This window comes from Dysidea avara, chromosome 5 (genome assembly GCF_963678975.1).
Source record: "Dysidea avara chromosome 5, odDysAvar1.4, whole genome shotgun sequence".
NCBI classification, from domain to species: domain Eukaryota; kingdom Metazoa; phylum Porifera; class Demospongiae; order Dictyoceratida; family Dysideidae; genus Dysidea; species Dysidea avara.
Genome location: NC_089276.1, coordinates 25065399 through 25091698, shown reverse-complemented (window position 1 = coordinate 25091698; position 26300 = coordinate 25065399). Strand labels below are relative to the sequence as shown.

Here is a 26300-nt window from a genome sequence, read left to right as displayed (position 1 = left end):
GAGAGATCAGTTAGAAGAAGTTACCTTGTAGAGAGTTCAGCTACAAAGAAACCATTCTGTAAAGAGCTCAGCAGCAAAAAAATCACCTGTACAGAATCCAGCTACAAATAAATTACCCTGTAGAGAGAACAGCTAGAAGAAGTTACCTTGTTGATAGTTCAGCTACAAACAAATCACCATGTAGAGAGATTAGCTAGAAGAAGTTCCCTTGAAGAGTGTTCAGTTACACAGAAACCACCATGGACAGTTCTGTAATAAATATATGTATTATATATATAATTTGTACATTTACTGATAAAATCAGAAATATTTAAGGTACATCTGCTTCATCTTTTCTCCTTCCTGTGGTAAAGAAAAAAAAATAGGTTAAAAAAGTCCCAAAGCAGGCCATGGGTGCCATTTCACCTTGGGAGGTTGGCCCAATCCTGATTGCCCCCCAACTACACACGGGCTTGGTCATGGATGCAGGGGACAGCCGGTGGGGCACCACATGCGGACTTGGTAATCAGCTTTGCTAGTGACTTGGCCTAGCTAACCTACCTGAAGAAAGCTGTTAGGATAAGGGAGGAAACTGGCTGCTCCTGGTCCGAGCCCCTGATGCCAGCACCACCCGCAGGGTTTCCCAAGCGGTCTCCTTCAACCACTCTGGCACTCTGGTCCATCAGCCAGGCACTGATGGAGTAGTATTTTATGATTGTGCTATTTAAATGCATCACACTTAAAATTTTATTTTTTTATTTTTTATGTTTTCCACTGGATCTGTACCCTGGACCTCCAGGTGAGCAGCCCAATGCAGTAACCATTGAACAATCTGGCTACCTACAATTATAATGTACAACAATCAGTACATCTCTATCCTACGTGCTCTGTACATGTGTGTTATACTAAAGACTGAGACATTAATTTGTATTCTACTAAAGGGATAAATAAATAACTTTTATTAATGCTAAATAATTATAATTATTACAAGTTAGGAAGAGTTATTAATGGAAGAAACACGCTTATATACCTTTGGGGAGTGAGTGTACTTATCACAGGGTAATGCTTCTACGATTACAGTACACTCTGCATGGTACTGTATGTTTAGATAATTTCAATACATCTTGATGCTGAACAAATTATAAATCTGTGTGGACTATCAACATTTTAAGGATAGTGAGGAAGGACTAAAGTAGTGGATTGGAAATGAGCAATGGTATCATGGAATAGTACAAATCTAACCTTTTTCATTATATATACCACATTCTTGTTTACAATTTCTCTAAAAAAAAGAAATAATTCAACAAAAAGGTGCTACCAAAAGGTCTAGAAAATGTAAAAAAATAATAATTAAACAAAAAGGTGCTACCAAAAGGTCTAGAAAATGTAAAAAAAATAATAATTGAGCAAATAGGTGCTACCAAAAGGTCTAGAAAATATAAAAAAATAATAATTAAACAAAAAGGTGCTACCAAAAGGTCTGGAAATGTAAAAAAAAAAAAAATTAAACAAAAAGGTGCTAGTCTTAAGATATTATGTATAGATATTATGTATTTTCACATCTACTAGTGTTACAATATTAATTTTATTGCTTCACTTTTTCTAAACAAAACAAAACCAATGTGTTTAATGCACTAAAATAAAACCTAACGTAATAGCTAATGTTAATCATTACTAGTGTCATGGCATACTGTCATGCTTGAACACGGCATGTTCCAACATGTCTGACAGCATTGGTCTATCTTCTGGTTTCAGTTCCAAACAACGAATCACTAGATCTGTCGCTTCAACTGTCAAGTTGCCGGGTATGATGGGGGCTGAAGTTGCCATAGCAATCTGTGAGAGAATGTAATGTAATGGTCATTGCAGCAGTAGAACATAGGTTTATATAGAGTACCAACTAGCCTCACTTTTTCTTTAAGCCAGCATGGCAGTATTGGAAAGCATAATTGAGCCCCTACTTAACAATACTGCGAAGGTACAGTGAAGCTAGTTCCTGGGTTTTTGTGAGAAAGTGCAAACCAGGCATGGTTCTAAGGGGGTTTTACCGGTTTCCGGAAACCAGTAATAATTAAAACAGTAAATGAAATTTAAAGTCTAAATAAAACAAGGTGTATTGTTAGCTGTAGTGACTCCTGCAACTGTTCCAAAATGCATCAAATCTTCTTTATGGACTTAGAATGGTAAGATTTAACTGTGAAATATTCATTACTTAGCTAAAATAGCTGTCTCATAATGGACCATGATCTATTTTGTGTAAGGAAAATTAGAAAATTTACATTAGAGATCATAAAAATAAAAAGCAGCATAATCCCTACTATAGTCATGGGTGCCCATTAACAGAATTTAAAGAGGGTGTATACAACTGAAGTAGGGATTAAACATCCACTAGTATAGCTGCAGGTGTAGATGTCTTCCCTTGTTTTATTGCTTTTTGTTTTTATGAACCCCATTCAAAAGTAAAATTTTTAATTTTTTTTAGGATTACTATGCAAGGGTACTCACATTGATAGCTTCGGCATAAGGGTCATCTGCCTTTGAAAGATTCCATGGCGGTCTTCCAGTAGCCATCTTAATAGCACAACAGCCAATACTCCAAACATCACTGCTTAAACCATATGGCTCCCTACGAAGCATCTAAACAAGAAAAATGCATGAGTAGTACAAATGGTTACTGAAGTGTATGACCTCAGGAGCTGTATACAAAGCATGGCGGATTTTGTAATCATCAGAGAACTGTACTCTTTCAGCTATTTCACTATCATTCATTTTCACTGCACAGCTTAGATCAGAAACTTTTACTCTTTGTCCAGTAAAGTCAACCAATAGTGTGGCATCTACAAAAAATTTAACATTACTTTACATGCAAAAACATAGCATCTATGAACTAGTAATACATACTACAAGGTACAGTGAAACTTTTTAATGTGGACTCAAATTCATCAAGTGAATATGGCTAAGTAGGATACTTATCATACACCTAAATATTTATTGACAAACTGTAAGACTGGAGTCAATATAAAACTTACCACACAGATTTCTGTGTAATATTCTGAGTGAATGCAGATAGGCTACTCCTTGTACAACTTGTCTAGTATAACTTGCAACTACCAGTGGATGGAGACCTTTACTATTGCAGAGTAGTTGCTGCAATGATCCACCTAGTATATAAATGGTCACATATAAACAACAGTAGTGCAATACTGTACAAGGTAAAATGACTGGAGTTGCAAAAATACTGGTGAAGTGGACTGAAAGAATGGAAAATTACCAGTACATGTGAGTTGCTCAATTCACTAATGTTGTTTCATACATTTTCCACTATGAATGCTACACTGTGTGCATTTTCCTACCAGCAGTCCACTCCATAAAGATGTTAAAATTCATCAGCTCATGAGTGGCACCAATGAAATGTACAACATTGGAATGGTCTAGTCCCACCATGAGAGTTAATTCTTTCAACAATGACTCCTCTTTCTCTTCCTTATTATCAGCACTACAAGATACCTGCAAGCAGGAAAACCCCCCAAAAAAGAGTATACCAGAATGTGTAGTAAAACCAGAGGAGTTACGACACGCACACACGAGCGCATATGTTTTGTACAGGGAAGCTATTTCGTGGGGTTATCAATGAAAAATACGTGCCAACCGAACTCTTTTCTTATGCTTAATTCAACGGTGCAGTCTACCCCATTCAACCCCAGTGGTTCAGTTTCGATATACACAGCCTATTGGAGGAACCATCACATGATGAATAACTAACCGTACGAAATAAGGCCAAGCAGCAAGTTGGGAAGAGAAAACCAGTGAAAATCAACTGCACAAGTGTCTAAGTAGCTTTGCAGTTCATCAAATCTTGTCTACGGATTGATTTTCGCGATTTAACCATTTGAAGAATGCAATTACTGCAAATTCTTTTCAGTAGCACTTAATTTGTGTCGTACCTCCTCTGAGTAAAAACATACAGTAGTACATACATGTATGTGCATGTGTGCATTCTAGTGTGCATGCTGATTTATCATGCAACGGTATAGTCAGAGGTAGACCTGGACAGGCAAGTGCATACTCAAATTGCTTCCATAGGCCAGTGACGCCCATTACTGTTGCTAATGAACACTTAAGTGACTAAGACTCAACAGTTACATCATGTGATCCAGAGACACCACTTAACACCTTGAGAAACAGATTTGGATGAATTACTTTGAGAGTTTATCATGTCACTGAATTAAAAATTGAACTATAAAAGTGAGTATATATGCAAAAACAAGTTGTGCTACTTCTAAAAACCAGGTGCCATGCAGCTATTAACTCACCTAGAATTAACCAACTATTATGTATTTAATACTACAGTGTATTTTATTATTTTAACCAATAGGTTTTTGTTTGTGCAATAATACATAATATTATTAGTGTGTAATTCTTGGATTTTGTAATTCACGAAATTTTTGTAATTCTTCAATTACTGTACGTTGCTATGCACTACTAAGGAAGCGCTTATTAACCCTTTATTATCGAATGGCTAATATATTGCCATAACGAGTGCCCTTTATAAACGGAGCCATAACTCCTTTTTAGTAGGGAAGCTGAAATTGCTACCAAACTGCTCAGAAGGACCGGGCGTTTCTAATGAAGTTTACCGTTCGGCGATAGGAAGAAGCATGGGCAAGTTATGGCACTTGGCAATATAAAATAGCGTATACAAAACAATAATACCTGTTTAAAACTCCATGTTCGCCTTCTCCCTGCTACTAGGAGGCTTTAGTTGGAATTACTCCATTCCCCACGTGATAAGGATTCTAAAAATAAATAGTGTGATGTCATCGCGTTGATTAGTAAGATGGCGGCGCCTATCTTTCAATGCCATGGCGATACGGAGAAGATACGCTTTCTTCGCTTCATAGCGCATGAGTTTTGTGTGTGATCTGTAAGTATTCTAGCTGTGTTGGTAGAAGAGAGAGATGGCTATCAAACGGTATATAGCTTGATGGGTTAATTAATGGGTGGGGTCCACTCGTATCGCCCACAGTTTACACAAGCCATAAAAGTTTTCACACTTGCGGTTTTGTAAAAAAAAACTTCGGTAATAAAGGGTTAAACAAACCATTCTTAACAACACATTACACACAACAGAAGTATCTTCTATACTGTTTTACAGTTTGACTATCATGTTTTTTTCCCACAAATTCTCTCCACAAAGCTTCAAAGCTGCTCTTCATTTTCATTTGCATACGTTGGGATATGCCCCCTATCCAACTTGAAGAGATACATGTAGACTATTCCTGGTAGTCTACAAGGCCTGCACAGTTGCTTTTCAGTTGTTAAATGCCTGTAAAACCTAAAGGGATGCTGATTCACAAAGTCCGAGGAGAGTCATTATGCCCATATTTCAGACTGCCGAAAGAAACCACCTCAGAGCAAAAGTTTACCTGTGTGGAAGTTTAACACAGACCTCATTTCACTTTTACTTCATACGTAAATGCTGCTTTTACCATTTAACGATTTTGCTCACACGAGAGCATATGGACAAACAAAGTTAGATAGATACAGTACCTTGCATTAAAAAAAGTTTGCGAATTTGTCACGAGGATTCACTGATACCTTCCTGAAACAGTAATCACGAAGGTTGGGAAAAGTTTACATTGATGCCTACACAGTTTACATTTTCTTACCACTTTACTATTTTCTTACCATTGATGCCTAAACAAACTTGTAGGGGTTCAGTTTTAACATTTAATTACTATTCGAGTACCTATGTAAACCGTTTGCCTCACTTTTCCACAAAACTATTCACGATTGCATAGTGTACTGAAGCACTACACAAACATTTAAGTGAAAATTCGCAAACTTTTTAATTAGGTAGATAGGTACAAACACACATGTCACTTCTACTAAGAACAATTTCAGTAAACCAGGCATGCACCCTCAGCTGGCTGTTGATGCGCGCATTGTTTAACAAATGTTACAAGGCAGTGTTACAAAAACAAATGTATTGAGGTGGACTCACATATGTGACCCGATTTTGGAAAACCTACCTTTTAGGCACACTGGCCAAAAATGCTTTTTATAGCTTAAATAAGGCAAAATATTGTTGTGCACACTGTGTAAAAATTTCAGAGCGATTCATACAAACGTTATAAAGTTATGGTCAATTTACTCTCCAATACATTACAAACTAACTTTTCATTGTTGGTTGAGTTGTGCTGTAGTATGTTTCCATAAACTGTCCGTAAGTAATTAAAGTCGACAGATAGGAACAAATCACTTCTTGACCAACTCCATTTGCTTTAAATGATTAGAAGCGATAAAATGCGGATTCTTGTAATAATATCACGTGTCCTTGCTTAATTAAATCATGTGATGTTTGAAAAGAGAGCACATGTGTCACGGCATCACTGATTTTGTGCTTCTTTCTTGCCTTACGCAGCATTATTTTACAACTTTTATTGAGTGCACGGATAATAGATGAACACGAACGGGATGGAAGACAATACTAAGGAGAGGAAAATTGCTCCGTTTGTTCATGGATCGAGTAAGTCTTTTATGAGTATTTGTTAGGCCGGCGTTGTAGATTCTGTGTAATATCACTCACTGGTAGAGTTTTTGTGTAATTTGATAGCAATGTTTAGCACGACAATCGATTTTTAGCTTTAGGAGTTTTCTAGAGCCACTGTTCTGTTTTGCCCAGTGCTTATAATAGGGAGCTAAAGTTTTAATAGAAAGTCACGTACACGGCAACAATAGGGTTCATAATTATTTTTGCTGGCAAATGTTAAAAGTTGAATTAAGCTGTCTGATTGCATACCTGTGGGTGTAAACAAGTTTTTGACTTAGCCAGGTGTCTAGGCTACTAAAGGTTTACATTGTTTATGCACAGTGTGCTAGCAGTAGTGGCCTGGATTAAAGTTAGCACTGTTGATACCCTTGTAAGTAAGTACCAAGTGAGTAAGGAGCTTTGAATTAAGTTGCGGTTTTACTTGGAATTTCAAGTAATAATCGGCAGGAATTGTTTTAGTTTGTTTTTGCTTTTACTGTGGTTATGTGCTAGCATATGCAAGCAGCGTAGCATAAAAAGATACCCACTTCTTCAACTGTACTATAACATGGAACTAAGTGTGTGTTTTTTAACAGCAGTTGGCAGTAGCTTGCATTCAGAGACCAGATTGGCAGAACGCAAAAAAATTTCATGAAATTAGAGGCTTTTCAGGATAGACATTGTATACATTTTTTGTTAAGCCTCAAGAGAAGTGTGCAATGTGGCATACGCTTCAATGTACTAGAAATACCTACATGTCGTTTTTGAAATAATGGTCTCCGGAATGAATAACTAAGAATATTTACACACATCATCTACATATCTAAATAAATAATAATGTTACTACATGTATTCTCATGGTTTAGGGACAGTGGGTTTAGGGCAGACCAAGTCCTGTGCCTCTTCAGGAACAAACTCTATAATTTTTTCATACAAATGCCACTGACGTTCTGCTGACAGTCCTGCTGAAACAATTACATTAGGCAGTTCACCAGGTTCTGGACGCCATGATGATGATTTCAGCAGACTGATCATACATTCTGGGTCATCGTGAGTGTTTTTTACCATCACTTTTCCAGGGCGGCTGCTCAAAAACCTAAAATGATGCATCTGAGTGATCCCCTTTAATGCGGTTTTCACTGTCTTCTCGAAGTAATCGCTCCAATTGTACATTGGAACGATGGTTGTTCCATCTTGACTGCCAACTAACTGGGAAAAATTAGGAGCAGCTGACTGGTTGACTACAGCAACAATGTCATCAAGACAACCTATCTTCGTCTTACGATAACGTCGCTTGAAAAGACCAAAACACCAGTCGGGCGAGAATTTAGTGTGCCCAACTGGTAGAAATGAAATCTTCACTTCAGTATGGAGACCAGTGAGTATCCTCCACATCAAATAACACATTAAATAACGATTTTTGTTTTGCCCAGTACAGTTGTCTGCATGGAGGTGTACAGATGTTTCACCAAGGCCATGGTGTGCAAGAAAATGGTGCAACATTGAGATGATTATGTTGCCACCTTTTCCAACATTAGATGCCTCGTCAATCAGGTAGTTGATCTATAAGAAAACAATGTGTAGCACTAATCAAACAGTATTTTCATAGATAATGTCTTACTTGCCGAGGAATCGCCTCATAACAAATGCCAAAAATGGCACACTTACGTGGCGTGAGAAAGAATATTGGACCTGGCTGAAAGGGATCACACGGGTAATGCACCTATAAGCAGACAAGGTACATCTACAAAACTTTAAGTATGTTCAAATACCTGCTGTGCCATATCAAAACTGTAGTGTATCGTCCCTTTATGACTCTTAGGTGGTACACAGGCATCTGGAGGTGGGGGTCCAGCAGAGAAGAGTTTCTCCAGAGTTGTTGCACTTTTCTCACAAGCGCCCCGATATTTTGCCCTTTCTTCCTTAACCAGTTTGAGGTGTCTCTCGGCTTGCTTGATGGTCTGATAAAATGGTAATAAAAGATCTAAGTTCATTGTTATTCGTACTTGTTTATTTAGGACTCATTAAGAAACAAGCACAATACCTGGGATTTTTCCTCATCTGATCGATTGATGGCTTTCATAATCAAGGTGCTGTTTGTTTGGCAAGTCCAGCACAAATCACTCCTTGGTATAGTGATCACAATGTGAGGTGCAAGCTGATGCCAGTACTTGCGAAATGTTGTAAGTTCAGCATAGTGAATTCCAGTAGTGATGCAAGAAGTCTTGTAACATTCCCATACACACTGTAATAAAAATCACTCATGATCAGTATGTGTACAGGTGCATGATTTAGTAATCAATCAATCACTTAACTATTATGTTGTATGTGGGGAATGTGATAACCCGGACCGGACCAGACAAAAGGTCAATTCTCCAGGCATGCAAGATTAACCATATTTTACTATGATTTGTATCCCTATAGGCTTTATACACTACTCACCTTGAAGGAACTATGCCAAGAACGAGATCACAATATTGAACAGCATGCGCAATCCACTGTGGAACAATCCAACTAAGTTAAACGCTTTATAATGCGTTTCACCACATGGTCGCTACAAAGCTATGTGTTCTTCCTGCTGTACTTGTGTAGAACAACAGTCACACACACAAGTGGCTACCCGAATTTATTAGAGTCGCACTGAGCAGTCATTTATCCCCAGGACATTCTACAATAATTTGGTGATATATATCTCATTGAATTAAGCAAGGAAAGCAATAGTGAATCATTCCAGAATATAAATATCTTGCGTAAAGTTCATGACTCTAATAAATCCAGGCAGCCACTTATGTGTGCCTGTTGTTCTATGCAAGTACAGCAGGAAGAACACTTAGCTTTGTAGTGACTGTGTAGTGAAATGCATTAGAAGACGTTTTAGCTTAGTTAGATTGTTCCACAGTGGATTGTGCGTCCTGTTCAATATTGCGATCGCCTTCTTGGCATAGTTCCTTTAAGGTGAGTAGCGTACAAAACCTACAGGGATACAAATAATAGTAAAATATGCCTAATCTTGTATTCCTGGAGAATTGATCTTTGGTCTGGTCCGGGTTATCATATTCCCTACTGTATGCTACTATATTCCTATTTTTATTAAAAGTAATACCTTCTTATTGCAGTTGGATGGCAACAGCTTCAGATCGTCTCGTTTGTACCCAGGTATCCTACCAGGCAGCAGGATGGCATTATCCTCAGCATAGTTTTGCAGAAACTGTACAAGTGCTGTCTGATCTTGGTACGTGAGTGCTTTAGGTGGTAAGCGTCATTTATTTTTATGCTCCCTTACAGTCAACCTATCTTCAGCATAATGCTTCTTGAGAGCTTGCAGCTTGTACTTTGGTCTGATTCCAAGAAGGAAAGCAAAGGTAGCCGCACAAACATGATGTCCATTGTGCATGTGCTCCGTTCTGTACCTAGATCGCTTCTCAATTTTGTGATGACCATGAACGATGTCTTCATCAGTGCTTATGGTGGACATAATTGAGCCTAGGATTACCATGTCAAGTTGCTCATGAGAAAGAAAAGCAGCCTGTGCTCGAATGTCATGATAATACTTGGCTGTAAACAAAGTGCTACATGGCCTATCACCTACTGCCAGTTTACAACCACAGGTATCATTCACAAATTTTGCACATTTTTCCTCATTTGATTGTTGTGGATCATCATCATTGTCATCATGGTCGTGATGGGGTTGTCTCCTAGTACTTGTGTTGTTTTCTCTCATGGGAGTATCATCATCGTTAGTATGGAATCTGGCAGCTCTGCTGTTGGCAACTTCATTACTATTGATGGAGAAAGACGACTGACTCTCACTGGTATGTGCTTCACGAAAGTCACATACTGGGGAACTACCTAACAACTGGCTTGTAACTGGTAAGTGCTGACCACTACTGATTAAACTGTAACTTGCATTATTATGTGATTGATCACCAACTAGGTACCGGCTGTGATGTGGTTGGTTGTCAGCATTGGCAGCAAACCAGGTACTATTCCTTGGTATCTGTTGACCAGTGAAATCAAGTTGCAATTCACCAGGACCAAGAGTACAGCTGTAGGAAGCCAGTTGGTGGTGCTATTCCAATTTTGAACAGGAAATAGTTGTGAAGTGCACAGATGACCATGCTGACTGGTAAGCTGACTACCATAGCCAGACCACTGCTCAGTAATGAAACTACTCCAGGATGAATGGTTATAGCTGTTACCAACCCAGTTATGATTAGCAGGTAGCTGTTCACTGACATATAATTGGTGGTTATTTGTGGGCTCACTACTAGGCTGGCTGTGACTAATAGCGCTGTCTTCACAAGAAGCATCCTCCCAGTTTGTATCAATGTGGTTACGTGGTGTGCTACTAGTGACTGAACCAGGAGACGGCAGAGAATTGGTTGTATCTAGATGAGTGGTGTCTGTTGGCACAGTGGTAGCAATAGGAGAAACTCTTATTCCAGCATCAAAAGTATCTACATGTATTCAAAATTGTTTCAGGTTAATGTATGTAACTTGTGTGTATTAGTATTACCTTGCCGTATGTCATCACATTCATCAATATTGCTTGTATCTGCCACAACAGACCTCGATTTCTTTCGTTTGTGCCGTCTGGTTGTCTCTGTGGGTAATGCAAGCGGTTAAAAGGATTGCTGCGGTGGTTTCATCGCATTCCTTACCTTCTTGGTCACTGATTTCGTCAGCACTGCTGTCGTCACTTTTATCAAAATAATCCTGTACAAGCGCCTCAAACTGTGCGTAGTCATTAGAACTTAGTTGCACAATTCCATCATTCGCTAAGAAGTTAATAACTGACAAAACCCCGCTTCTTCTCGATGAAGTAGCCATAGGGAGTTGGCACGTAAAGAATGAAGGTTGGCGCGGAAAAGAAGTTACGGCTGGAACAAATGGGATGATTTGTAAGTTCCCGTGTTACGCATACAGTGAAATGGCTACACAGTGCAACATTTTTGGGAATATCTCATGATAGAAAATACCTATGCGTGTAATATTTTACACCAAGAAAGAAAGATAATCTCTCTATGTATTCATGTAAAAATATTGCCATGCGATTGTTTTTGAAAATTTTATTATCGCTGATTTCTGAAATTTCTATTTGTGCCAAAAAGGTAGGTTTTCCAAGATCGGGTCACATATGGTGCTAGTTATTAGTTATATGTGAAAATTATACATGTGCTCCACACATCACTAAAGGTCTGGCTATGCTAGTGTATATTAACTGTGTACCTGTTTGACTGCCATGATAGTACCAGTCCTGACATCCTGGGCAGAGTATACATTGTCAGCACAAACAAGATTTCCTTTAATCCACTCCATCCCCTCACGGTACATGACAGTATTACTACTCTCATCGCCTCCCTATGGATATCATGTAAATTACACCCATTAAGGCAATGACTACTGTATATGTACCTGCACATAGGCTAACATATCATTAGTTGGAGCAGGTAGGAAGATGGGAGGATAAGAATGTTTAATAATTGCTGCCTGGTACTCTGCCTGGTAGTCTGCCAACACAGCAGCCTTGTCTTGGCTTAGCTCCTTACCACCCCATAAATCCTTTGGAAATACCTGCAACATGACAAAAGATAGCAGTAGTAACTAGATAGCACAATTTCTTATTTGGTTATTGTACTATTAATTTATACATGTAACAAAAAGGCAGTTGTGCTATTGTATTTCAAAAGTAAACTTTCCTCTGAACAGCAGAGAACAAAATTTACATAAAATGCATGTGTATACAACTGTGTTACATTCACCAATTAGCTATAAACTCCACATACCTCGGATAAGTCACTATCCATCAAGAGTTGTCCAAGTAATTCTTCGTGTTTCAGGATCTCTACTGGCACAAATTGTGCTACTTGTTTAAACAGAGTGCCAACCCTTGCTGTATCATCACTAGGTTCTGGCTCTTTGGGGGTAGTAGGTTGGTCATCCTGTGGTTCTTCAATTGGTTTCTCTTCCTTTGCTTTTTCTTCTTTTGCTTTTTCTTCCTTTGTCTTTGTTTCTGTATCTGATCCATCATCCTGATAACCCCTTCTTAATTTTGCTTTTTCTTTAGCTTCTCTTTCCTTCCTTTCTTTTTCAGCAACAGCTGCAGCAGCAGCGGCTACAGCAGCTTCTGCTGCTTCTTTCTCCAACTGAACTACACGATCCTGAGCTTTTGTAATTAATTTCTTAATTTTACCCACAACAGACTGACGACACGAGTTTATAAATTCCCTAGCTCTTATCAACCCATCAGAATAATCAAGAACTAAATCAACAGAATCACAATAAATCTGAACGGCAAGATCAACCACTATGTCATACTGAGAACGAGTGGCATCAGATACAAATTTCCACAGCAATGTAAAAAGTTTAAGTGATTCTTCGCGGGATACTGGAATTGGCATTACTTTGTATTTCTGTGACCTCCTATAGCTGCTGTAGTAATGAAGCTCTTGCGGTTTGTCTCTTGGGAAAAAGTAATGACTATATTTTGTAGTAAATGCATCCTGTAAGAAATGCAGACGTCCCAGCCACCACTGTTCTGAAGTACTTCTGTGCACAGGAGGGGCAAGTGTGCTCATCAGAATACATTCAACTCCACCAAGACGAAATGTAGTGGGAAGGTTGTTGATAGTGCTGAGTACACCAACTTGAGTGTGGATGAATAAACGTAGGAACTGCTTAGTGCACTCTCTGACGTTCCTAGTGGACAAAAAAACAATTGCAACAAATCTTGTATGTAGTACATAGAGGATACAGTATGTTGTATATATTTACTAGACGTACTCTTGAGGATCATGATATCTGGAGAAAACAGCAGAAAATATAGGCCTGAACATAACTTGTAAGTTATCCAATTCTGTTGCAGAACTGCACAATGTAATGAAAGCCAATACCCAACACAGGTTCTGCAACAGGAATGCTTGATAAAAATAAAACATTTAGGTAAATGCTCGCTTACCAGAGCTGCTTGATACACTGCAAACACCGGATCAGTACAACCATATGCTACTATAGCACAGCACGCTTCCAAAATAGATTTGATGTTATTAGATCGTGACAACTTCCAGTCGGACGGCCTTCTTTCAATTTCATCAGTGAAACTGGGAACAAGTAATAATGCCAAATTCCTTGTCAGCTGTTTCAAGCTAGCCTCACGAGACTCCCAACTTGCAGCAGTAATCTGATCCAAGCACCATATGCTAGGCACACGCTAAAAGTGATACACAACCAAAAACAGTAAGCAGGCCTGTGCTGCAAGAAGAAATGACCTGTTTAGTATTGTGTGTAAACTATTAATCATTAAAAATTGTTGTGCCTACAAATACTGCACATGTACATGTTTTAGTGCCTGAGAAAACTGGTCTTGTTGCCTACAGTATTTTAAAGAATATGTGACTGATTTATGAAAATTGTCAATCTTTGCATACACCAATAAACCTATTCGTTGACGGTTTCCCAAATTAGGTCACATACAATTATAAAGAAATGCCAACTATATTTAATCTGTAGTTTGCAAATGGTTTACACCTTGTACCAATGAAAAATCCTGTCCCTTGAACAAGTCTGATTTTCCCAGACCTGGCCACATTTAATCATTCACAATCACCTGCTCAAGTTGATGGCAGTAGTAAGGCAAATTCTTAGACAACCACAAGTCAATGAGATATGTGTCTTCTTTTTCCTTTTCAGATGTGTCATCCTCAGCCTCAATGCTCTTTAACCCATCACTATATGATTATATAGTAATAATGTAATATAGTATGTAACATATATGAGACATATGTAACACCATCACATATGATTACTCAGAAGTCATAATATAAGTGGAGATCTTGCATATAAACAAGATAACTGATTACGTACCAGTACGGTGTTTAATTTACTGCACACATGAACTGAATACACTGAATGTGTACCTTTCTTGTGAATCAGTGTCCATTAGGTGCTGGTCATTCTTTGTTGTTTCACTTTGCTACAGTTCAAGAGTTCAAAATATGTAGTTGTATATACACATACACTGTATCTATGTCACTCCACAGTAAGCATCAAAATGGAGACCCTGAATGAGCATGCACCTTAAGCATCAGGGCACTTGATCATGGTTCATTTGTAATGTGGTGAATCCTTGAAATATGAAAGGTTGGTCTTAAGGTACTGTATTACACACCAGGTGAGTACAAGAGTAAACCTATAAACTATTTTATTTAAACAATTAACAAAAGTGAATGTTGACTATATAGTAAATAGTATCTTTGTTCTATTAGAACAGAGTTCAGGTTTATTACATCTGAACAAGCATTTGAACTGGCACACAGCTGCTCAGAATATGGAATGTATGGCAAATATCTGGAGAAGTAAATTGTCAATCCTAGTACAAAAAAAAACAATTTATAGCAATTAAATTTGGAAGGTTTTCACATATACACTACTACTAACCCAGCCAGAGGAGGTTGGACACGATACAAGCGCTTCTGAAATTTATTACTGTTAATTGCATATTTCTAATATGTGACGAGGGTAAGTGAAAGAAGAAACGTTTAACAATATCCACACCACGTTTCCTTGTGCTTCTTAAGATGAACAGCAAATTCTTATTGCAAGATGGGTGTGCGAGTTTCTAATTCTCTTTTCGATTCTCTGTGAGGCCAAACTAGCGGCGTCCGCTCTTCTTTTTCAATACCCTGAGAGGCTTTGTTAGCATGCACATTGCTTTCTTCGACAATTATTGTGCTTACATACACGTACATAGGGCGTCCCTATAGTATTACACATGGATTCCACCTAGCAAACGCTTACACACGTGATCTCCATAGATTTCAAGAGCAATTTGCGTGCCTGGAGTAGTGGGATTGAATGGGGTTGACCGGCTGAAAAGAATAAACTTGAAGTGCACTCTCGAATGGTATTTGTGAAAACTTTTATGAACGCTTGGTTAAACTTTCAATACAAAATGTATGTGCTCACGTGTGCGTGTCCAACCTCCTCTGTAACCCAGCTATATACAAACAAGTACCGTATATGTGCTACTCATTAAATTACCATTTGGAGTTCAACTTCTGATTTCTTCTCTTCCTGTTTTCTGTACTCATCAAGCTCAGAGAAGAGTTTAGTAATTATATCAGGAACTTCCTAAATTACATTAAAAAGTGCTTAGATACATTTCCATACACTATTATTATACATTTACACTAACTTTGACTCTGCTCAGACTTAGTTTGGCATCAGCGTGACACTACACAATCAACATACAGTGTAAATATAGCACAAACTATTGGTAACACAAGGTAACCTTTAATCTAAATAGAAATGATTATAAGGCAACCTCACAACACACCAGAATTGTGTTCAATTACAGTACTTTGTGTATAGTATGTGACTCGAGTTCACTAATCTGAACACATTTATGAAAGTTAGAAGAAACAGATGTACTTCAGCTATGGATATCAGCTATATCACAGTGTAATAACCACAAGAACTAGGAGTTTTATGTAGTGAAACAAGGGGGAGGTCGCCTATACTAAAGATACACTATAATTCCTAATTCAGTCATGGGTTACTTGCTTGTTTATATTTTTGTAATGTTATTGGAGCATCGTATTAGAATAAAGAATGGCATCGGGCTGACCACATGCTCCTACTATCAGTTAGCGAAAGTGGCCATTATGCTTCATTTGCAGATACGTTCAGCCCATTACACAGCATAACAAACAAAGAACAATACGAAAAGGACCTCGCTCTGTAATCAATCCAGTCACAACAGAAAAACTTGGTGATACAAACATAGGGAAGACATCACATGGAGCTACCGCAAATCGACACCTTCTGCTGGCAAAGATAAATGAAATAAAAAGGACACGGGTAAGTCCATAAAGCATGCACTGTACAGGACTGTGCGATGCCAAAGGGTATTGAAGCGATGTTGAACAGCGAACAAATCAAGCCAGCAGCCTTAGCCACTATTGAGATATGCTTATCATTGGTTACCAGAAAATTCCAATGTTTTTAAGCAAAATATTGAAAGTGTTTCAGGTCGCACTGAAGGTACTTTAGGGCTTGGTCATACCTTGTAACCAATACTGCCAAGGCACCATGAAACTGGTTTCTGGTCAAAGTGCAATACTCCATGATCCCTAATATAGCATACTAACATACTGTATGATATTATTACAGGGGTTGTCACTGTCAGGTTAGACTAGAGTACTCGAATACATAAGGGGTGTGTATGTACAGTAAGTATTATTATAAGATTACAGAGTATAGTTGTAGGTTGTTAGTACTGGTACATGTATAGCATATCACTGCTTGGGTACATTTATTTTAGTCACTATGTACGTCACTTACTGATCCATCTTTTATGGTTAAAAAGGCAAGTGGTCCCAGTCTAACTTCACTATCAGTAGCAATTACAACACCAGGATATACTGCTACTTCTATTACTCCCTTAGACCGCATGATCTGACAGCTTTCCTGCACTTTGCAGCATATCAGTGGTACAATAGATTTTGGTAACATCCAGTAGAATATCAGGGATGTGGCATGGGCCTGCTTAACAGCCACCAAGTGCAAAGAATATTGTGAAATCTTGCACAAAGACGAAAACCATGACCGAAACTCGTCAATGTAACGGAGAGAGTACTGAGATTGTTCCTTTGTAGTAGTAGTAGTAGTAGTCAGCAGGGTTGATGGGTGTGTGTCATTTGGAATCATATTTGGTGAAGGGATAGGCAGTGATTGAGACGACAATGGCAAGGAATAGTCTAGCTGAGAGTCAAAGTCATGTAACAATTGTATTGCTTGCACACAGTTACTGGCACCAACTAACTTCTTCAAAATTTCGTGATCAAACCACGAGAAGTATAGACTCATTCGCTTAACTAAAATCCCAGCATTTTCACAGTCGGCTATACTCTCAACAATTTCTGAGGTGAAAAGAGGAATTTTTGGTTCCTCGCTAGCCATAAGTTGATTAAGACAATTAACGATAGATTGGCATTTGGTTGACTCAAGTGCTTTACAAATTTCAGTCACAACTGAGGAGAATCTTCTGCTAGCCTCTAGCACTTTGGTACGTTTTGTGCAAGGGGAGTCACCGTGAGTAGGTGGCCTCTTTCCTAAGCTGTTTCTTCTTGGTGTGGAAACAGTTTCTTTGTCATAAGATGATGGCAAAGCATCGACAGAGTGATCCCTCTTAGCTTTAACAGTAGACAATTCTGTATATAAAAAATGACATCACAAGCAAAACACCGTATAGCAGGAAATTGTTGCAAAGGTTAAATATTTAAACAACAAAGTTTTTCAAAATAACTTTCTGTAATTTATCAGAAATACAAGGACCAATATTACAACTCAGAAGTGATAATGTTTGTTTTCTACTTTATCAAATAGCTTCATACAGTACGATAGTACTGTATAGTAGGGACCACAAAAGAGTAGGAGTGGCCCACGGGATAACATCACCCAAAAACCAGCCTCAATTTTCCCTGACGATGATGAGGCAGTATTGGATAGGTAAAACTAAGCCCAAACAAGTTTTCAGATCGACCCAAAACACTTTCAACAAGTTGCTACGGCATTTAAAATATATATATATTTAGCAGAAATTTTCTACTGACTTGACTGATGAGTAACTGACTGAGTAACTGACTGATGCCTTCAGACAAGTGTAACTCGATAACGGCTAAGGGCTTGATTTTTTCACAGTTCGATGTCGCTTTGGCCCGACAGGTGCCTTTTGGCATACTGCAGTACGTACAGTGCATTCTTCATGGACTTACCAGTGTCCTCCTTTGTGTCCCATTCATCTTTGCTGACAGCAAAGTGTCGATTTGGTGGTAGCACATGATGGCTTCCCTTCGTAACAGAAATCGTCCGTACTTTTCATAGTGGCTATTCTGATAGCAGAGGTGCTTTTCAAACAGTTCTTAATTTGTACTGCTGTGTAATGAGTTGAACATAGCTTACAAAGAAGCGCAATGGATACTTCACTTTTCAAATGATAATTGATATAACTGGGGTGCGCAGCACCATTTCTTTCTTTTGCTATGCGTGGATTGCAGAGGTACTTTTTGAACAGTTCTTGATTCGAAATGCTGCGTAGTACGTTGAACATAGCTGACAACAAAGTGTAATGGATACTTCACTTTTCAGACGATAATTGGGGCACACGGAACAATTTTAGATGCGGTATGCCAGTCATAATAATTATTTACAAAAAAAGTTAACAAACAAGTACACAGAAAAAATTGGAATTTTCAACTAGAGTAGGGACCATAGCACACTGATAAAAAGTACTGAAACAAGCTGGAGTAGTGCATATTAAATTACAATAAAACAATAAGAAGTGTTATATCCCTACTGTGCATTTCCATTATGGTATCTTGAGCACAGTAGGGATATAACACTTCTTATTGTTTTACTGTGATTTAATATCGTGCACTACTCCAGTTTGTTTCAGTACTTTTTATCGATGTGCTATGGTCCCTACTCTAGTTGAAAATTCCAAATTTTTCTGTGTACTTGTAGAGATAGGAACTGGGCCATTGGAAGGCAAACTCAATTCAACATGTACAATAGCTACCACAGCTGACACCACGAGTCTTGATCATGCACTTAAGAAATTATTCAGTAGCCTGAGTGAAATGATAGCAAACAAGCTAGATTACTTACAGAACGGCTGAAAAAAAAAGCCAACTAGCCGTGGTTCAAACCATGGGTAGTTCAGATTCCAACACACAGTGGTCAGTTCAAGCATAGATACAATGTATTCAAGCTATGAAGGAGGAAGTAGACGTGCCAGATCCAGAAGGGCCTTTATCAATCTCTATATACTTAGCTTAACAATCAAAGCAGCCACTACTGTACATAACCAATGCAACCATTGTCAGTTACCTCCAATTAACCAGCAAGCCTTCTATAGTATGTTCACGTTGAGCTGAACCCTCAAAAACATTTAATAACTCATGGATGCAATTACACACGATCTTGAAATTTAGCTCATTTGTAGTACTGCTTGACCCGCTAAAAATGTTTCAAAATCTTTTTGTTCAAATGTTTGACATAATATTTATGGCCAATCAAAATTTTCACAATACATTTCCTATGGGGAAGCCATATAAGTACAGTGTCCATTACAGCCCTTTCCCGAACTTGTAATGGAGCCAAACTGTATGTGTCTGTTATTGACACCTTTGCTGTTACCAATAATCATCTGGTTGGCTGAAATGTTAACTCTGTTGAGAAAAAATCCACTTTTAATTTTTTAGCTATTTTTCAGGATTCAACTCAACGTGAACATACTATAGATAATTATCTATGCTACAAAGAAATATTGTGCTTTCAAACTTCCAATCAAACACTTTTTTTTGAAAATTTAGCTTTAAATTTCCTGCTATGCGGAACATAAAAACTAAGTTGTACATATCATTGAAAACTAAAAGTCTTAATCTACTTAATAGCACTAATAACATTCCCAGCTGGCAAACACAAGCAAAGCTTGTACTACTGCAAGTATACTTGATCATACATCAAAAATATCTACTTAGAGGAGGTTGGTCATTCGCCATCATTCACCTTAAGATCACAAAGGAATGTAAACATTGACACCTCACATTGATGCCAAGAATAAATAGCATACCCACGCCAGCTGCACCCTAGGGCTTTTTACAAATCTCAGCATAGCGTGTTCTCTCACAGCTAATAAAACAAAGATATAAATACTATGTTTGGTTCATGTTACAGTTATGATGCAAGACCAACCTCCCCTAATATTACTTATGTGCACTGACTACTCATCAATGTTCCACCAATGTTTTTTTGATTCTCTACTCCCTGCAGTACATCGCAGAACAGCAACAGTTGGTAGTTATCCATGTTCTGAACACGCTCCAATATGTAATAATTTTTTTGATACTCATTGGCAGCAGTGTTGATAACTTCACGATCTGTTTCAGTCAGCAAACCACGAGAGACCATTGTATCGGTAATTGACATAGCATTCAGCTGTTCCAGTAGCACACTACTATACTGGTCAATGATTTCTACTGATGATGCATGTGCCACTGCAATCAAGAAATAAACATGTACTATATATAATGCTGAAAAATATATACAACCAAAATAGGCACAAAGGCACTTTCTTTATGTGCTATAACAAAAAATTGTATAACAAATTAGGGTAAGGTGCTGATGTTAACAGGAAATTATTTTTTCTGTAATATAATTCTTTAGCAAACTCCTACATGTCTAATTAAAGGAAAAAATGACACCATTGGGCCTGCCAATGACAATTTTAATGTTAGCAATGAACACCACATTAACAAAAATCTGCCCAAAATTTCTACAGATGCATAATACTAATATTTAAAAAAATATTAATTTAAAAATGAAGAAGGTATCCAAGCAATAAAAAGTAGTGAAACGAGAGATGAATGATGGTATAATAGGACAGCTTGGTGGGAAAATCCCTGCATTGGCATGTTATATACCAATTATTTTGTTCAATGCCAAAGTAGGGATTTTCCCACTGAGCTATGCTATAATACCACCATTCATCTATTGTCTCACTTGGATTCCTACTTCATGTTTAAATTAACAATTTTAAGATAATAGTTTGTTAGACATACAGCTATACACGTGTGATTGCTCTATTAGGGTGACTGCTGTATTAGAGTATCTCGAGTCAGCCTTTCTCCTACCAGAGGATGTGACATTTTCACTGTGCTAGCATTATGGATACAGCTAGATCAATAATCATGGTGTGTGGCCATTGTGATTGATTGAGTAAATATATTGTTAAGAAGTGTACGTGTGTGTGTGTGTGTGTGTGTGTGTGTGTGTGTGTGTGTGTGTGTGTGTGTGTGTGTGTGTGTGTGTGTGTGTGTGTGTGTGTGTGTGTGTGTGTGTGTGTGTGTGTGTGTGTGTGTGTGTGTGTGTGTGTGTGTGTGTGTGTGTGTGTGTGTGTGTGTGTGTGTGTGTGTGTGTGTGTGTGTGTGTGTGTGTGTGTGTGTGTGTGTGTGTGTGGTCTCTGTGCTCATTTGCTATTAATCAACCAAGGACAATTGTGGTCTTGAATCTATCATGAAGACACAGGTACAGTATCTGTCAAGCGTAAGCACTTTAAATAAGTTTGTGGCATTTAAATATGCTGCTCAAGGACTGTTGATAGGGAAAATTAAAAGGAAAGGCAAGGCACAGAGAGCACACACTTGTTGGAACCCCAAAAGGCACATGCTCACTGGTTAGTTATTGTGTCGTAAAATGGTGGCTGTGCTCCAGCCTTGCAACTGTGGTCAGACAGACAGCCAGGCAGATGAAAGTCTGAGTTTCAGTGTTTTTTCTCTCTCCTTAAATTCTATATCAGACCGTCTGTAAGTGTTTTCTGCTGAATATGACATTAGATGGAATAATATTATTCCGTAAAGGTGATTTTTGTCATTTAAGAAGTCTCTAGGATGATTTTTAGAGGTGGCATTTTAGATGGCGTGGGTCACTTTTGGGGGGATTCCTACTTAAACAGTACGGTAAGTAGTCTGATTGCATTTATTGGTACACAATATACACATTGCAACTCACCATTTGGAAGATCAATGGAATGCTCCACCAGTTGTTTAATAACAGGGTAATCTTCAATCTCCAGTGAAACAACACTACTAAACTTGGAGACATTGCTGCATGCACGCCTGTAAGCATGATAACTGCACTCTGCCGGAATGATCCATACCACCTCCCAACTACGGCTATCAATGAATGCCACCCTGGTAGAACCTTCGTTAATATCAAATACATGTCGTTCAAGGAAAGTTTTATGTTCAAGCAACTCGCCCACCATCATATGCTTGACATCTGCAGCTAAAACTTCCTTAACTTTGGTATACTCTACACCAGGTTTGTCAATTGGAACCACCATGGAGTTTATGTTGAATACTGATGTCAGAGTCAGGTGTAGCATGTAATCCTTGTAAGCATCCAGTACCTTCCTTGCTATATCCATCTTTGAGCTGTCCACAATGGACTCCAACACTTGGAAATTGATCCAGTCCCATTGTTGGTTATGAAGGAGAACATCAAACAATTCTTCAACCGTTTCAACAAGCTTTATGGATTCGATGAAATGCTTTGACAACCATGGCCCACGGTCAGTGCGGGCATGCTTGTAGCACGCCTCCCTGATGACAGGGAAGTCTGCTTTCCTTAATATTCTAGTCATCGTAGTCTTCAGCTTAACATTACAGCGCAGAATTGTTTTGTATCCAGGAAATTCTGGTACTTCAACTGGGTCATCATCGTTGTAGTAGTAGTTACGCTCTTCTCTTCCTATTACAAGTAGTTACAATTATAATACAGCAATTAAGGCATGCAGTGCACATAGTTAATGCCTGTGTTAGCATGAAGCTATTATCAATAAAGCTTGCTTATTACCTGCCAGTACTAAGTACCTGCCAGTACTAAGCATCTCCATGTAATGCCACTGACATGGTTTACAATAAACTGCAGAAGTGTGAGGACCTAAAAATGATGTCCGCTTTTTTTATTATGCAATACAGCATCAACTTATTTCATGACAAGCCCTACTATTAGCAAATATCACACTGCATCACAAAGTGGACCTTTCTTTTACCTTGACATGTACTACAAAAAGCTAGTACATGAGTACATACCGGTTTCAGCATCCGGATACCTAAACTCTGTACATGGAGTCTGGACAAAAATGCAAATTATACTTGATTGACTCGAAATGCTTTCAAACAGTTGCTACAAAATTAAAAAAAAAATTAAACGGAATTTTCTACTGACTAAGTAACTGACTGACATGCCTTCAGACAAGTGAAACTCAACAATGGTTTAGGTTATAGGCTTAATTTTTTTCACTGTTTGACATCGCTTCAGCTGGACACGTGCCTTTTGGCATACCGCAATACATACAATGCATTCTTCATGGACTTACTGGTGTCCTCCTTTGTGTCCCATTCATCTTTGCTGACAGCAAAAGGTGTTGATTTAGGGGTAGCACGTGATGGCTTCCCTTCGTAATGGAAATCGTCTGTATTTTTCAACTACTTTGATTGCAGAGGTGCTTTTAAAATAGTTCTTGGTTTGTAATGTTGTGTAATTACGGGTTGAACATGCCCTGACAATTGACTGAGTGTTACCTGTCATCGCGATTGCGGAGTTCCTACAAGGTGACGGTTGTATAAATGTTAGAGTGTATAAACAATAGTGAAAATGTTTAGAATGTATTTTTCGCTTATTCTGCTATTCTGTTGTTCTGTTCCACCTTATATTGCCTCCCTATGCACTTCTTTGTTAAGATCAATAAACCATGTATCAATTTCACATGATTACTTAACACCACTTATAAATATAACAGAAGATCATGTGACCTAGCTCATAGTTCATTGATCATCACTACACACAGCATCTCAATAAATGACATCCAACACAGTGTTACAAACCTTGTATCCTATTGTTCATCCTCTGTTTAATTTCACTCCTTCTGTTGATCCTCATCTCAAACAGCTTACGTCTCATTTTTTCAGCTACAGCCTGAACTTTGTCAATGCCATAGAAAGATAATGAATCAAGCGTCATCTTAAACACCTTTTTGTCACCAGACTTTATCTTTTGATGTATGATACCAAGCATCACATTTGCCTTATCTTTGTGGGAAAAAGCATCAGATATTTGTTCAAACTCATCAGAATCAATAACAAGTTCAGACAAGAAATATCTTGCAATGTCTTCAATAAATAATACCGAGCTCAACTCAATGTAATACTTCCTAAGTACCTGGCATTCCAAGTCTAGTGAAATATCACAGCAAGCATCATTACACAAGAATTCAAAACATTACAGAGGAACAATAGCATTCACATTAAACTGTACACTATCTGCTCATAACAGGTAGCAAAAGGCCATAGGTAATCAACTCATGATAGAAAAGCACATCTCAGTCAGCTGGCTATCTCCTTCAGCTGCTGAAATATTAAGATGAAAAGGACTAAACAGACAGTCACTAGCTAGTAAAACCTTTAAGGTCTGTGAGGAGCCCAAGTACTACGGACACAAATTTATTGGATGGAAATCCCTTTATCCCTTAAGGGGTTCAAATGATAGGGTAGCTGTGCACTGTTGTAGATGAGAAGTCACCAGCCACCAGGAGATGGACTGCTTGTGGAATGGTATACACAAAGCGTATGTATGAAAGTAGACTACTGTTGCGAGTGGATTAGTCTAGCAGCTATCGATGCATAAGTATAGCTATAGTAAGTTATAAGCTCTAGGTCAAGGATATGTACAATAGGAACATGCTTGTAATAATTACGATAACCTCTTGCTAAAATAAATAGTGCATCTAGCTAGCATGTTCAGAGAATCTCTAAGAAAGTGTCAGACTGTGTACTGGTAATACACAAATCAATGTCAAGCCCCCATTCCCACTCTGGGGGTCCCCATACACCTACTGGGGATTTGACATCTAACCCCTAGAGATTTTGCCAGCAGCAGTTTGATAGGTAAATCAAAAACCCCTATATAAACCAGAGGTGGGGACATCATGGAACTTCTAAACCCCATTACTGGGAATTTGACACTAGACTTTTTATATTGCCCCACCCTATCTGGGGGTGGTGCATGACATTGATAGATGAATAAGAAGAATCATCACAAGCACCTCAAGCTCATTATATCATTGCTAGAAACCACACCAATATGGTTCACATACCTAACCAACAGCCTAAAGACCTTAAGCTTGCTTGACTATCAGACACGTGGCTTTTTTGCATGTATTGTGTATTGCAAATAACTTAGCGTTCTAATTTAATTTTCAGTGCTGCAAGATTTACTTATACATGTAAAACTATACACAACACACAATAACGCACCGATAACAGAAAAGTTTTGTAAGTCGAACTCTGGCATATTCATAATTTCTTGTATTTTATCCGCCATTTTTGTTGTTCCTCCCTAGAATCAGTACTCCATTAAAAGCCCACGTGCAATAATGCACTTGTCAATTTCATGCCCCACCCCCCACCCCCGGGGAGGGTGGGGGAATACAGGGGATTTGACAAATCGTGGTGTCAAATTCCCCACTACTGGGGCAAAATCGGCTGTCAAATCCCCACTATGTCCCCACCCCCATAGTAGGGGATTTGACAACACCTCAAGGATGACTAAGCGCATATTTCATACATGCGACTAGTAATAAACCTGCCCTATCGCTAGTAAAATTATAGCAAGTGCGATTTTATTGTTTAGAAATGCAACTACCGAAAATCGGTCAGTGAATTGGACAACTGTCAATTGCCCCAGGGGTGGGGACGAGAAGCAATGTCAAATCCCCACCTGGGGTGTGGGGGGGTGGGGCATGAAATTGACAAGTGCATAATCACTTAGTGAGCTGCAGGCTCGAGAGTTCAAATGATCTAAAATAGTAGATATAACGGAAAATATATTGCAATAGACGTCCAGTAATGGATAGCATAAATCCCCAAAGCGAGGTGGGCAAAAACAGTAGTAAACACGTGGCAACTCGAAAGGCGCGATTTATCATTAAATATTAGTGTAAATAAATATATGCTAAATCTAATTTCGCGATGCTTACGAATTCTGTATAAAGGTGGAAACATGGACTGGACGTTTCTAAACATCCATATAACACACAAGCTGTTGTGCTTGATATTTACAGCACTTACTGGTTCCAAAACTTACTTCGTCAAACAACACAGATTTAAGCATAAAAATTTGCAGCTGATATAAACCACAACTAATGATCCATTTACAAGGGAATTGT

At 38.4% G+C, this 26300-nt stretch overlaps 2 protein-coding genes across 3 annotated transcripts; both read right to left on the bottom strand.

Moving 5' to 3' along the window:
* Positions 1 to 1558: 1558 nt before the first annotated feature.
* On the bottom strand, positions 1559 to 25526 carry LOC136255450 (uncharacterized). Its single transcript, XM_066048221.1, has 19 exons — positions 25390 to 25526; positions 23962 to 24309; positions 22082 to 22822; positions 20296 to 20568; positions 16853 to 17721; positions 15705 to 15743; positions 15551 to 15640; positions 14428 to 14483; positions 14118 to 14238; positions 13470 to 13721; positions 13295 to 13416; positions 12298 to 13210; positions 11927 to 12085; positions 11741 to 11872; positions 3333 to 3486; positions 3009 to 3140; positions 2668 to 2816; positions 2485 to 2616; positions 1559 to 1815 (listed from the first exon to the last, which is right to left on the bottom strand). Exons 1-19 carry the CDS (start codon positions 25454 to 25456, stop codon positions 1660 to 1662), a joined length of 4905 nt encoding a protein of 1634 aa, XP_065904293.1. The 5' UTR covers positions 25457 to 25526; the 3' UTR covers positions 1559 to 1659.
* LOC136255451 (uncharacterized) lies at positions 3494 to 11731 on the bottom strand. 2 transcript variants are annotated; one of them, XM_066048224.1, is made up of 6 exons: positions 11028 to 11731; positions 9615 to 10968; positions 8556 to 8756; positions 8284 to 8472; positions 8133 to 8234; positions 3494 to 8074 (listed from the first exon to the last, which is right to left on the bottom strand). In XM_066048224.1, the coding sequence occupies exons 3-6, from the start codon at positions 8592 to 8594 to the stop codon at positions 7367 to 7369; spliced, it is 1038 nt and encodes a 345-aa protein (XP_065904296.1). In that variant the 5' UTR covers positions 8595 to 8756; positions 9615 to 10968; positions 11028 to 11731; the 3' UTR covers positions 3494 to 7366. The 2 variants fall into 2 exon arrangements, with proteins under 2 accessions (XP_065904296.1, XP_065904294.1); XM_066048222.1 differs by lacking the exons at positions 9615 to 10968; positions 11028 to 11731 and having other exon boundaries at positions 8556 to 9378.
* Positions 25527 to 26300: the final 774 nt, after the last annotated feature.

Bases quoted from the DNA above. Each gene is read 5' to 3' on its own strand.
- LOC136255451 (XM_066048224.1), bottom strand. From the start codon at position 8,594: ATGAAAGCCATCAATCGATCAGATGAGGAAAAATCCCAG. The intron at 8,473-8,555 runs GTATTGTGCTTG...CCATTTTATCAG, and splicing joins CAGATGAGGAAAAATCCCAG to ACCATCAAGCAAGCCGAGAG. The intron at 8,235-8,283 runs GTATTTGAACAT...GTCTGCTTATAG, and splicing joins GTTTTGATATGGCACAGCAG to GTGCATTACCCGTGTGATCC.
- LOC136255450 (XM_066048221.1), bottom strand. From the start codon at position 25,456: ATGGCGGATAAAATACAAGAAATTATGAATATGCCAGAGTTCGACTTA. The intron at 24,310-25,389 runs GTGCGTTATTGT...ATATTTCACTAG, and splicing joins ACAAAACTTTTCTGTTATCG to ACTTGGAATGCCAGGTACTT. The intron at 13,722-14,117 runs GTGATTGTGAAT...TATCACTTTTAG, and splicing joins ACTGCCATCAACTTGAGCAG to CGTGTGCCTAGCATATGGTG.